At 42.6% G+C, this 13,592-nt stretch overlaps 1 protein-coding gene across 1 annotated transcript in view; it reads right to left on the bottom strand.

Annotated features, from left to right (window-relative positions):
- LOC147693530 (extracellular calcium-sensing receptor-like) overlaps positions 1-10,268 on the bottom strand; it is a 435,593-nt gene extending 425,325 nt beyond the window's left edge. Inside the window, exon 1 of the mRNA XM_086936048.1 lies at positions 10,133-10,268. Coding sequence (XP_086792174.1) covers positions 10,133-10,268 — 136 coding nt within the window. The remainder of the gene's footprint in view (positions 1-10,132) is intronic.
- Between the last annotated feature and the right edge of the window lie 3,324 nt (positions 10,269-13,592).

Here is a 13,592-nt window from a genome sequence, read left to right as displayed (position 1 = left end):
TAATATTGAAACGAAAACAATTTGGGGTACAAAAGATTGGCAGGTGCAAGGCATAGAAGCACTATTTAGAACCTGCATGATACCTGAACAAATGTTGTTTTTAAATGACACAATACACCAAACATCTTGTCTTGGCCTAGCTAAGATCAAAGAACTTAAAACACCGTCTATACCAAAGCCAATACCTGAAAATGCAACCACAGATATTGAATTAGACGTGTCACAAATTTTACATTTCAACAGAACACATCCTGATTGGAAAAAGTGGTTAATCTGGCCTACAGACACAAATAGCTGTCAAGATAGGTTCCTGAATAAAACACAGGGGTTAAAAATGACCAGATTAGACCCTAGATACTCCCAGAGACAACATCCAGGGATTATAACAACATACAGTGTAGGGAAACTCTGCCTAGAATGGCTAACTACGTCCACACTGGCTGAAATTAAGCAACACTTGTCTTTGCTAAAAGATGGTGCTGATTTGCGCGATTTCATTCTTGGACCACGCAAACAGCGTCAAAAGCGTTTCATAGCGACCAGCATCTATGCTGCTTACAACGAGGCTTGGAAAGTAAAGCAAATTGAAACTGCTGAAAAAATACGAGAAATTGATCGTATTAATTTGGAGAAATCACTTTCTGTGGTAGACAATGGGTTAATGACTCTGTCTTCCAGAATATATTCTTTGGACAATATTGTATCCTCTGCCTTTGATGTGATAGACAGAGATTTGCTAATGTTACAACATGGCCAGTCTCAATTACGCTCTATTATAGAACTAGGCTGGACGCTGCAAAATCTTCGTTCAGGCTATGTGCCTTGGCGTTTAATCAACACAACGTCATTATTTTCCAGTTTTAACCTTACTGATAAACAGATCAGTTTGGCACAGAAAGGAGCAGAATATACAATCCTGAGCATCGAAAAACTCGAGAGATTATCATTGACAATGTCAGAGAGTCCTGTCATTGAATGGATAATACACGGAATTATCACAATTCCGATAACAACTTTCCGATTTCATAAATGCCTTGAGTACATACCTGCTGGCCAATATGAACAATTGGGTAAGGGATATGTAAAATCCGAATGGAAATTACCATACACTCATTCTTGCTATAGTGACAGCGACAAAAATGTATTTCTTAGTGGTGACAACTGTAAACACTCACTAAGCGGTATACTTTTGTGTCAGGGTATTAATTTACACGGAGCATGTGATGGAAATTCAAATAACCTCTCATGCCACCAGCTAGTCACACCTGCAACTCAGATAGAGCCCTTCTTTATGCAACTCGCAAACGGGAGTTACATTCTTAGAACGGATCACAGGTGTTGTGGCCTCGCGCCAGGGAAAAGTTATCTAGTACAAGTTACGTCCATGGTCAAATGTTGTATGCAAGCATTGTTTCCGAGCGGGCCTCCAGACATAGTGACTCCCCTCTGGCCTCGTCTGAATCTCTATTCTATACGAATTGATACATTAAGCAAAATGAAATCTGTGCTTTTACAGACAACAGTGCCTATAACGTCATCTAAAGAGACGTATGATCTTCTAGTCGCAAGGACGGATACTGAAGTCCATGACCTTTTATCAACAAATTGCCCCGTGCATTTCGTAGAAATGTTCAGCCAACTCCTTAACATGTCTAGTGCAACAAGCATCCCAGGCATATTTAAGACAGTCTTTACGGGACTGCTAACACCCTTCCAGGCAATTTTGGGAATCTTTCCTAATTTTGTGCACTCCATCTTTGGCGGCATACCACTATTTTTGGGACTCATCGCAGGGATTCTATTTGTGATCCTCCTGCTACGTTATGGCAAGCCTCGGCTCAGACATAGCTCCCATGGGAATGGAAGAGACAATCCTAGCAATGCGCTACAGGGACAGGATAACTAACGTCCTCGGATTGGCCAGGCTGAGAGATCTAAACATGACCTGGTTCCTTTCATTCAGACCGATATGGCAAAATTGCATTTTACCTGTGCTACGGTGTATGCTTTGCGGCGATGAATGCGTGTTGGACATCTGTCTTTCACTTCCATCAGCAGTACCAATGGACGTCGATACTTTGCTCAGTCCAATAACGGCTCACGCATTGTGTTGTCCCCAGCGGCTACCAATCCTGATGACGGCATTTGTGGAGACTCCTGTACTACAGCCAAGTGGTAACAGTGGAGCGAGTGACAAAAGCAACATCATCCAGGTACAACGTTCTGTGAGCATTGCTGGTCCTGCCTTCGATGACAGCAATCATTCTCACACCTGCCAAGTTACAGCGCTATCTAATTTGGTTGAACTATCACCTGAATTTGTAGACCAATTCTTTGAGAGCCTGTCTGATACGATGTTCTCACCCACAGAGAAACAATAACTTTTAGAAGCTTTCCGACACACAGTGTTCCCATGAACTCTGAATTCGGCCTTCAGTTTTGATCAACAAAAACTGCCAAGTGCTTTGGAAATCTATTTTTCTTTGAATTGGACAATTTTTTTAATATTGACCCTTTTTGGCACGAACAATTCTTTGCTTAACGTAAAAACTATTCTTAGAGAACAGAAGCTTTGCACTTCTATTTCTAAACACATCTAGAGACATAACAACATTACACCAGCCTCTAGCACACATGTTATTACAATGCATTTTTATGTGATGATTTATCTCGCATTTCTTCTGTCAGAGATACTTCATGTGTAATTCCTTTTGCATAATCGTTCATTGATTTCATATGCAATAATTTTTTTTTTGAATGATTACTATGCTTTAAAAAACGAACAGTACCTAAATTCCATGTATTACAAGTACGCCTATTTCGAATGCATTTATGTATTTTGGGGTGGGCAATGTTACACATGCATCTTATTGCTTAGTTTTAGTAATTTTGATGGACATGAAAACGTGGAGTGGGTGTTGCGTGCATATCTAGGTTCCTGATCGATACTGTGACCTTATGCCCCTATTCGGCTATAAATCCATTTATTCCCTATATTGGCATAACCGTTCAAGTGCGATTTTCTGAAAAGTCATCTCTGGCCTCACACGAACAGAGCCACATTCCAGCATGACTCTCTGCTACTTCCTTTGCGACCAATTAGTGCAATGACAGAGCAGCAGTAACTATCTGATATTCCTAGATAACACTCCGAGTTCTTCAACAAGATAAAAACTTAGCAAACCTGGAAATCCCCGCTTGCTATGTTTTGATTAGTAATGGAACTCTAATGAGCAACTGATAACTGTCACTTCCTAGTGACATCTTTAATTGACGTCTTTTGCCCAGCAAACTTGCGTCAAACCCGGCACCTGTCAGGTATAAATATTACCAACGTTGCCTTAAGCAATGTGAGAGATACGAGCTGTGAGTTCGTTGCCTGTTGCTGATGCCAGCTGCCTGCATGACCCTGTGTTGGTAAAAACTAGCACTCTGTCGCTGCAGCCTGCTATCCTGTGGTGGTGAAGCTGCTGATTACCATTATCGCCGCTACAGCGCGACCTATGGTGCAGTACGCTTGAGGAGCCGAGCAGCCGTCCTCTGCAAAGACATCCAGCCGATTCCAGCTGCCCGCGGACGCTGTCACCCCTCCTTCCTCGACGCGCTGAGAGAAGCCGCTGCATTTCTCGTGCAGAGAAATCCAGTCCCGGCGCTTCCGGTTTACCCTCGCAGGTGACTGGGATATCGAGAGAGACCCCTGAAGGAGATACCAATCCTCCATCATTCTATTCAGAGGTATGGTGTTGACTAAACCCTTAGACGAGAATTCTTGAAACAAACCTTGGCAAAACCAACTTAACTTAAAGCTACTTACTTGCTCCCCCTTTCACGTGTTAGGCTTAGGTCAGGCACACTGGGGTAGGCTTAGTTAGAAGCACCAGTTGAATATGTTAGCCTAATGTTTATATGACTGTATATATGTTTTATTACTTTTAAACCATTGTATGGCTAAGAAACCATATCAATGCTTTTACAGTTCTATTTCGCAATACTTATCTTACTGTACGTACTTTTTATAATAACAGTTATTGCAATTGTGGCAATACATTTCTCTTGTACGAGAAGAAAGACTGTTCAATAAATGTTAACCCCTTATTGACAAACGCCCGTCTCTCTATTCTCTACATACTGTGAAAGTAAACTGCACTAGACTGACTGAGTGAAATCTATGTCTATTGTTTCACACGACCCTAGAGATCGACTCTTGATCTGAGGAGCAAAGTTGTCATGTTGCACGGTTGTTGGAAAACTGAATCCCTTCTTGTCTGTGCCAAGGAAGCTGATCACTTCCTATGCAGAGAAGAAAGTTTCCAGTGACCTCTGAGCTAGTTGGTAACACAACCCAATTAAGTTTAGCATAGTCAGTGGAGGCCTGGAATATAAGCAGTTCTACGTCCATACTACTGTTTATGTTATTCCAATGCGCAGGGCCTAGTGGGAAACTAGGAACTACACTACAAGTCTGGCAGCTTTTAAAACAGTCATCAGCTCTGTGAATTCTAGAAAAAGCATGATAATGCCACGAGGTTTGTTTGAGGCAGAGTTCAGACGGCCAAGACGATGAGCTCTTTGAATGTTCAGAGGGTGAGACGCAGGTTGGAGATCCAAAAGTTCTTGTAGAAATTTTTGTAAAAAAGACACCCTATCAGAGCCTTCCAAATTTTCCGGAACACCATAAACGCGTAGTTTGTTTCTTCGATTGCGATTTTCCAAATCCTCCGTGTGCAGCTTAAGTTTGTGGATTTCTTGCTCTAGGAGAGGGATTTTAGTGGAAACATCTTGAATATCACTAACCCTTTGCTCCAAATTTAATACTTTGCCCTCCATAAGTACCCAACGATCTTCAATCTGCTTGAGCCTATCATTAGTAGCACTCATAAAAGGTTGTAGGCCTCAAACCTCCTCGAGGATTGAGTCCAGAACAGGATTAGAAGAAGACTTAATGGGAGAGGGCAGATCATTTTTAAGCCTTTTTGGTTTGGTACCAGACTGAGACAACTTAGAGTCATTGGCCATGGTAACAATGTGCGCAGGAGACAAAAGATGCAGCCAAAAATGAATAGCAAGAAAGACACTGCACTGTAGGTATTGCCAAAGAGGAGGAGCAAATACACGAAGTCAGTTAAAGGAAAATCGCAGGACGTTGAAAACGTGGTGGCACCGAGGTAAAAGGAAATATGAGAGCCAAGTACAGCGCTAAAGTACGAAAAAACAGATACCCAGCCTCATAAGCAGCATTAAGAATGTGCAGAACATGAGAAGAGTAATTCAATATGGTCAAAAAGCCAGTATACGTGACATAGTAGAAAGGAGAAAGAGAGTCACGTCAAATACGGCATGTGAAAAATGGCGGCACCTTTTCCTGACAGAGAGCACAGAGTTATTCAAGAGCATAAACAGGAGGCAACCAAAAAGGCCAGGAACAGCAAAAAAGACGTCATGGTAGTGCAGAATATGGGCAAAGCTGAAGAATAATGCCCAGTATAAGGAAGGGAGATGTAGCAGGTAGCAAAAACGGTGACACGGGCTCAGCGCACAAAATGGCGGCCGCCCGCGTCGCGTCTGAAGGAAAGATTACCGCTGTGCATTCAAAGTCCTCCATGCACGAAAATCACCTCCGACGGCTGCATCTAGGTCGCGTTGCCTTCCGCCGTCAATGGAGCCGCTTCCGATGTCAAAAGAGCAAGATACAACGCTCTCACGGCATCACTGAAGAAAGTCCTTCACGGAGCTCACAGGAAGAGCATCTTCTCCGTCCGACACGCAAGCCACGCCCCCCTCACATACATATTGAGCACATATCTTTCATACTTAGAAGTAGAGCAAAGCACCTACAGGCATGCATGCAACACACAGAATGGCATACCTAAAGGCACTAATGCACACAGACCAACAGGCATAAAGACACATATGTGCACACAGACACCCTTAAGTACCTAAATTGCACATACTTGTGCTTAGGCTCACACAGACTATCACACATGCATACACCCTTTTATTACAAGGACACTTAGAAAACAGACAAGACACAGTGACAGGCTGCATGCAGACAGGTGGATAAGTAATGCATGACTGTCTGGATGGATGATCAATGGAGTATGAAAGGGTACATGAGTAAAATACATAAATGCCAAAGTATAAAAATGTGAATAGATAAATGCATCCTTAAAGAGACATAGTGGGGTCATAATAGAAATATAAGTGTGTGGGTTGTTGGAGGGAGAATGTGTGAGTTAGCTGATGGTTATACTGGGAGATGAATGTACTTGTATGAGTGGATGGATAATGACCTGATCATCTGTCGATCCATGCATTCACTCTTCAACCTATGCATTAATTCAACTATGCACCAAGTATTGTACCACTCACTCATCCATTTATCTTCCTAACCCTTACTCACTAATTTAATCATATTTGCATGTTGACGACTATACCCTCATCGTTTCTTGAAGCATCAATTAGGATTCACTGGCACCATAATTCAATGGTTCTCCCTCACCTATCCAACCAACAGAAGTTCACCCCATGGGCCCCTGCTGGCCCCAGAAGACCCTGATCTCCTGCAGAGTTCTCCAGAAGTCCATTCTGTTCTCTGTGATAGTTAGCTGTTAGATTGAGCCTGTTGAGACTCTATTCACTGATAGCATTCAAATTCACCAGAATGCTGAAGACACACAACTATATTTGAAGGTCTCCTCTATTCTAAACATCCAACACCTGTATGTTGCTTGCATCTCGTGCAATCCCGGAAGTCCAGCACCTACCTGAAGATTAACCCCCACCCCACAACCAGACTTCTTTCTGCTAATCACAAAGAACAACAAGCAATAATTGGATCAAACATGGCCAAATGACTTGGACCTTGGGTGGAGTCAAAACCCTACTCTCTCCCAATGATACATCACTCAGGAGTCACCCGAACACCATTCTCATCCTGATGGAACACATCATTAAGAAAGTCAAGATGTACTGGTACCAACTCTCGATCTTAAAGAAAGCGAAATCTGGATCGTGGTAACACCCTGCTCTATGGACTGCCAGACTCCATAGTGACACCTTGTTAGAGCTTCCTACACAATGCACCATGTCTCAACCAGGGCCGCAAGAAATATGATCATGTCACCACAACTGGCTTTTCATTCTCAACTTCAAAACCAGCGACATCCTCTACGAAGCCATCAAGGTTGGCACCTGAGGCTGAAATGCATACCATTTCTGGTGGCTCTTGACACATATGCATCCAGGACACAATCAGACTTTAGAGAAAAGCAACAGGCCATCTCCATCTATTCCCATTGGTTCCGAAGCAACATCCCACTAACCATCAGGACTGCCCCAACCCTGCTCCAATTTAGAAAAGAGCTAAAGACGCAAGTCTTTAAATAATGCTAGAAGATGCAGAAACCGTCTACATTCCCTCTTAGTAACCACATACCCTTTCAATTACATGTTGACTGCCCCTCTTTGATTTTGTATAGGGTCCTTCTGCCTTTCAGCTAGGTTTGCACTATACAAATATTACATATTTACATATCTAAATTATCTGTCAGTCAGAACCTTCCATTTATACACTCATTCATTCATCCAAATATGAACATGCATTGGCAAAGTCAAAAGGCATGTGCACCCACGTTGTGAACCCCTGGGACACTATGGTATTACAGAAGGGACTTCAGAAACTTGTGCGGTGATACTGATAGTGCTGGGCAACATGTAGCATCAGCGCTCACTTGAGAGGGTGTTCCCTCGTTTTCATTGTGGTGTGGCTCTGTGCAAATGAGGGAATCGCTTTGCCTCTGCTACAGCGCCATATTACGGGCGTGGGTGTAAAACCAAACAAGCCCTTAAGAGGTGCAATGATAGCTACAAAAAGGTGGTGCACTGTCAGAGCGCCCCTTGATTGCCGCCCTCTTGAGAGAGTAAAAGAGGTCCAATGGATTCCCTAGACATCCACTTGCAGGTAGGTGCTGTCACTAACTGCAACCACCTGCGGTTTGTTAGCAGCTGCTCTGTGTTGCACTGCATGCGCGGCCATCCCGGGCAGCTGAGTCTGCAGCTGTCCTGGGTCAACGCATTTATTCTAATCGGCTGCACTGTACCTGTTTCTTTCTGGCGCACCTGCTTAAAGGTGGGGTGTGTCACATAACCGGCGCAGTGCACCCATTACTTGATATGGGCCCTGAGTGCACAATCCCTGTTTTTGTATGTTAATACATTAAAGACATCACAATTTACTTGGTCCCTTTTTAGTGTTCTGATTAAATTAAAGGAAGCAGCTGCAATTTACAGGCAATAATGTTCTTCCTTATGAACATCGTTTGACCTGCCATGATTGTGGGAGAGTCTAAAATGTTCTATAAAGGCTGCCTAAAATAAAATTGTCATTATTCGCTATGCCTTGCAGTGTGAGAAAAGGTGGCTGCAATTCATGCATAATGAGAAAATTACCCCACAACTACAGTCTGAATCTAGGCGGAGCCAATCTCAGCATTCCATGGAGGTTGCTAATGAGAATTTGTCAAACTATATATGCCTTTATTCCTGTTTCTGGATGATGTGTTAGTAGTTTAGACATCTCTAAATTACTCATAGGTGTGCCCTACTTGAAATTGCAGAATTAAGGCTGAGATTTGCAAAGCTGTCATGTAGCCAGCGAGGCACTCAAAGTTGCTAAGCTGTGTTACCTGATAGAGTAGGGCAGCTGTCCAGCTCTCTCCCTAGGTTTGGTGCCAAATCAGGCTGCCTAGCTCAACCTACACGTCGTTGCACCATAGAGGCGAGGTGTCTGATTTATGATTAGTGTAGCTTTTGTTTTACTGGAATGGTACTCTTCCAGTACAAAAATACTATGCCTAGACAACTGTGAACGTTTTCCCATTTTGTTTGTGTGCTGTGCAATGCACCACACATGCAAAGTCGGGAAAGTTTTGGATAATAAATGTATGCCTTAAAGAATATATTCTTAGTAGATAGGATTTGTGTTAAAAAACAAGGATGGGTGCATGAGAATGTCAATGTACCACTCATTGAATGACCCCTTGATGCTAAGCAATGTAAATCAGTGCAAATAGCTGTTTTGTGTTTCTCTTTCTTTCAAACAACTTTTCAGTGCCAAGCATGTTTTGCACTGGAAAGTTACATCCAAATAAACATTTTGCACCAGTGTAAAATGTTAGTTATGCTACCCCTCAGTATTTATTTTAAGGAGGAAATATACTAACTCAATTTTTCTCAAATTTTTTAGTGTCCTTTACATAACCTGGGGAGAGGAGTTGGCCTAACGTCTAGAGCGGTCGACCTTGAATCTTGGGAACTGGGTTTGAGTCTCTGCAATGACGCTGAACATTTGAATTTGAATTTAAAAACATTTATATAGCGCACTACTACCAAGCGGTTTCTTGGCGCTTTAGGATTGCGAGGGGGATGGCAGGAGCGGAGGGAATCAGACCTTGTAGGCTTGGGCAAAGAGCATCCTGTCATTCTGGGCAAATCGCTTAATCTCCCCCTGCCTAGCAAAAAAAAAAATCTGTCCTCATGTAAGGAAACTGGTGCGATGTAAAGCGCTTTGATACCCGATTCGGGTCAATGTTGTGCTATATAAAACTCTGTTAAATAAATAACTAAATAAACTGTAGTGATCACACAGGGCCAGGTAAGTGTGAAAGCAACTACTTTTATTGTCTGGTCATCTCCACAGCTTCCAGGAACTGACAACATCCTGGATTCAAACAGTAACACTCTGTTGCCATGACTGTGACATCATAGGACTATGAGTATGTAAGAACAACATGCTTATGCTTATGAGAAACTACTACAACATCTCCTCTCTTTCCATAAATGAACAAAAACAAGGCCATGGAAACGAGCAGAAAAAGAGGAATAAGAACAATATAAGCACAAAGCAAAAAAAAAACTAAATAAACAGATACATATAATAATACAAATGCAAAAACATAAGAGATAAAAATATTTAAATGTACATTCAGAACAATATACAACTCCTCCGAGGAAGAACATATTTCAAAGAGGAGATCCCAAGATGTTATTGCAATGCATAAACCGAATAATAGTAATAAGGTAAAAACATACAGAATTTATAGGTTTAAACGTTTTGGCGGAACACTAGTCCTACCATTCCTCCGAGGAGGAACATATCTCAAAGAGGACTTCCCAACCTGAGAAGACTGAGGCATTCTCTCATGCACAATGTCAGGGTCCGACTGGACGGTAGTGTTTGCCTCCAGACCCAATTGAAGAACCACCTTCATTGGAATCTTATATATCCTAGAAAGATTCCACCAAATCTTCCCATTGACTCTAACAGCAAAACGGGAAATAGCATCCACTCTGACAGGTGGACTAAATTTGGAAAGCCCCTTGGGAACATTTAGAGGAGACTTGATCCTGACCCAATCCCCCACTGAGATCGAAGATTTTAAGTTAGACACCTCAGGAACAGCATGCTGTGTTGCGACTGTGGGAAAGAATTGTAAGTCTCCGCCTCTGTGTGTCCCCTGGCACTTTGACACCAAACCCCACTTTTTCATCCAAGCAGGACACATGTGAAATGAAGCTTCTCTAGCTCTTAGTAAAGAAAAAGGACTAGAACCTGTGGTGGAACTGGGAGTAGTGCGGTGTGCCCATAAAATACTCTAGACAGCTTCTTTGAAGTCAATGCAAGAGGAAACAGCCCACTGAACACACTCCACAAGAATACCGTTGTTGCGCTCAATAAAACCATTGGGCTGTGGGTGATATAAGGCCACATGCCGATGGGTGATGCCAGACTGAGACAGAAAAAGAGACATATATTTAGAAGTAAATTGTACGTCATTATCAGATATGATCTCTTTGGGGAAATCCTCTCGGGCAAACAAACTTTGGAGAAACCTGATAGCCTCTGGTGAGTTGGGATCTGCGACAACCAGAGCAAATTTATATTTTTTTCCCAGAATATTGAAAGGTCCCACAAAGTCGATAGCCAACTTCATCCAAGGACCCTCAGGTGCCTCAATTTGTTGTACTGGAAGTGAAACAATTTTTACAACCTTATCACTCGTGGAACATGTAATGTACATCTCCACAACATCATTGATTTGACGGTCCATGGAAGGCCGCCAGTAAGCACTGCAAATTCTTTTCTTAGTGTTTGTCTGTCCCAGGTGTCCCTCATGACCATAATCAACGATGCAACCTCTAAGAGATTCAGGAGGAACAAATGTATCTCCACTCATGATTATTTTTCCACCTTCCAATGTAAGTTCATCAGATACTTTAGCAAAGGCATGTAAACTATTGTCCAGATGCTTTTCTTTGGGCCATCCTGAAACAATGAATTCTTTTACCCTCTTAAGCAGAGGATCTAACTCCATAGCACGAAACCAATCACTTTCAGTAAAGCAACTCACTCCACAAATATCGACATCAGCAATCAAACATTCTTCATCAGCATCATTGTCATGTTCAAATGTACCTATTGGTAAAGGAGACCTAGATAGATAATCAGCTCTTGTGTTACGACCACCAGGAATGTGTGCTACCCCAAAATTGTATTGCAATAATTTCAAGCTCAACCTAGCAATTCTGGGCGTATGGTCCTTGACAATCTTACCTTCTAAAATAGGAATAAGAGGCTTGTGGTCAGTGAGAAGAGTAAACGCTTTCCCCCACAAAAAACACTTGAAGCGTTCAACAGCCCAGCAACATGCAAGCAATTCTCGTTCAGTGACGGAATACTTTTTTTCGCTCTGGCGTAAAGCTCGTGAAGCGAAACCCAAAGTGAACTCCTTTTCATGCTTAACCTGAGATATCATACCACCAAGACCATCAAGGCTCGCATTAACAGACATCGTGCATAAAAACTGAGAATCAAATGGGGTGAGAATGGTGCATGAAGCTAGCTCTTTTTTGATCTGTACAAACTCTCCCTGACACATATCATCCCAAATGAATGCAACTTTTTTCTTGAGCATCTCCCTCATATAGACAGTCTTTGCAGCGAAATTAGAAATGTATTTTGTGTAAAAGTCACACAAACCTAGGAAAGAAGATACCTGTTCTTTTGAAGTAGAGCAAGGGGCATCATAAATAGCATCAATGAGACCTTCCCTTGGCACAATACCATCTCCAGAAATACGATGTCCCAGGTATTCAATGGAATCAGCACCAAATACACACTTGAACCTGTTGGCAAAAATGCCATTACCTTCCAATCTCCCCAAAACATTAGCAAGATTTCTGTCATGCAACTCTTTGTTCTTTCCAGCCACCAAAATATCATCTTGGAAATCAACCGTATCTGAGACACCCTCCACCTTTTCCATCACAAGCTGGAAAACTGAAGCTGCTGAAGCTAACCCAAAAGGCATCCTCCTAAATTGGAAAGTACCAACCGGTGATACAAAAGCGGTTAGATGCTTGGAAGAAGGGTCAAGCTCTACCTGGTGGTAGGCTGATGCTAAATCAATTTTAGAAAACCACTTGGCACCTGCAAATTTAGACAGTTTATCGTCAATACGGGGAAGAGGGTGCGAGTCTATCCAAATCTCTCTATTAACACTGCGTAAATCAATACACACCCTGAGATTACCATTTTTCTTTCTTGCGATGACCAATGGACTTAATCAAATGGAAGACTCTATGGGTTCAATAACCCCACCCTCACACCTTTTCTTAAGTTACAAAGAGGTTAAAATGGCAATAAGGGAGAGCCCCTCGGGAAAAGCGCCTGGCCCGGATGGTATACCTACTGATGTCTTCAAACTTGAAAGTGACGAGGTTAAAATGGCAATAAGGGAGAGCCCCTCGGGTAAAGCGCGTGGCCCGGATGGTATACCTACTGATGTCTTCAAATATGAAATCGACCTCTGGGCCCCATTACTTACTAACGTCATGAACAGTGCAAATATGGTTGGGCTAATATCAACTTGGACTGAGGCCATAGTGGTCCCTATTTTCAAAAAGGGCGACAGACAAGATCCAACCTGTTATCGGCCTATCTCTCTTCTAGACGCCCTAATGAAGGTCGCCGGTCGCATTATTTTAAAGCGAATCCAATTGTGGGCTGATGAAGGAAACATCATATCTAACTTCCAGTACGGTTTTCGCACCGGCATGGGAACCGTAGAGCAGAGCTTGAACTTGTATTTTTTTATTTCTAAGTACACCCAGGCCAGAAAAGGGAATCTTCTTATTACTTTTATCGACCTAAGCTCTGCTTTTGATTGTGTGGACCATAACCAACTCTGGTCCACACTATCCGACCTGGGGATTGACGAAACAATTTTAAATTTCATCAAGGAACTGTACAGGGGTGCTGGGGCCAGGGTGTGCTTTGGCTTCGTCCAAATTTTCCATCAAGAGGGGAGTGAGACAGGGGTGCATTCTTGCACCCCTGTTATTCACGTTATACATAAACTCTATTGGCGACCACCTGAAGGGTCTCCCCTATGACTACCCTTCATCTCAGGGCCACCCTGTCCCCATACTCCTGTACGCAGGCGATGCGGCTATTATGTCGCAAACCAGGTTGGGTCTTCAGAGGGCGGTCACAAAATTTAACATCTATATGAAAGATAAGGGCCTAAACGTCA

This window comes from Lissotriton vulgaris, chromosome 8 (assembly GCF_964263255.1).
Source record: "Lissotriton vulgaris chromosome 8, aLisVul1.2, whole genome shotgun sequence".
Classification (NCBI taxonomy): Eukaryota; Metazoa; Chordata; class Amphibia; order Caudata; family Salamandridae; genus Lissotriton; species Lissotriton vulgaris.
Note: the sequence above shows the minus strand (reverse complement) of the source record. Positions and strands in the feature narration are given on the sequence as shown.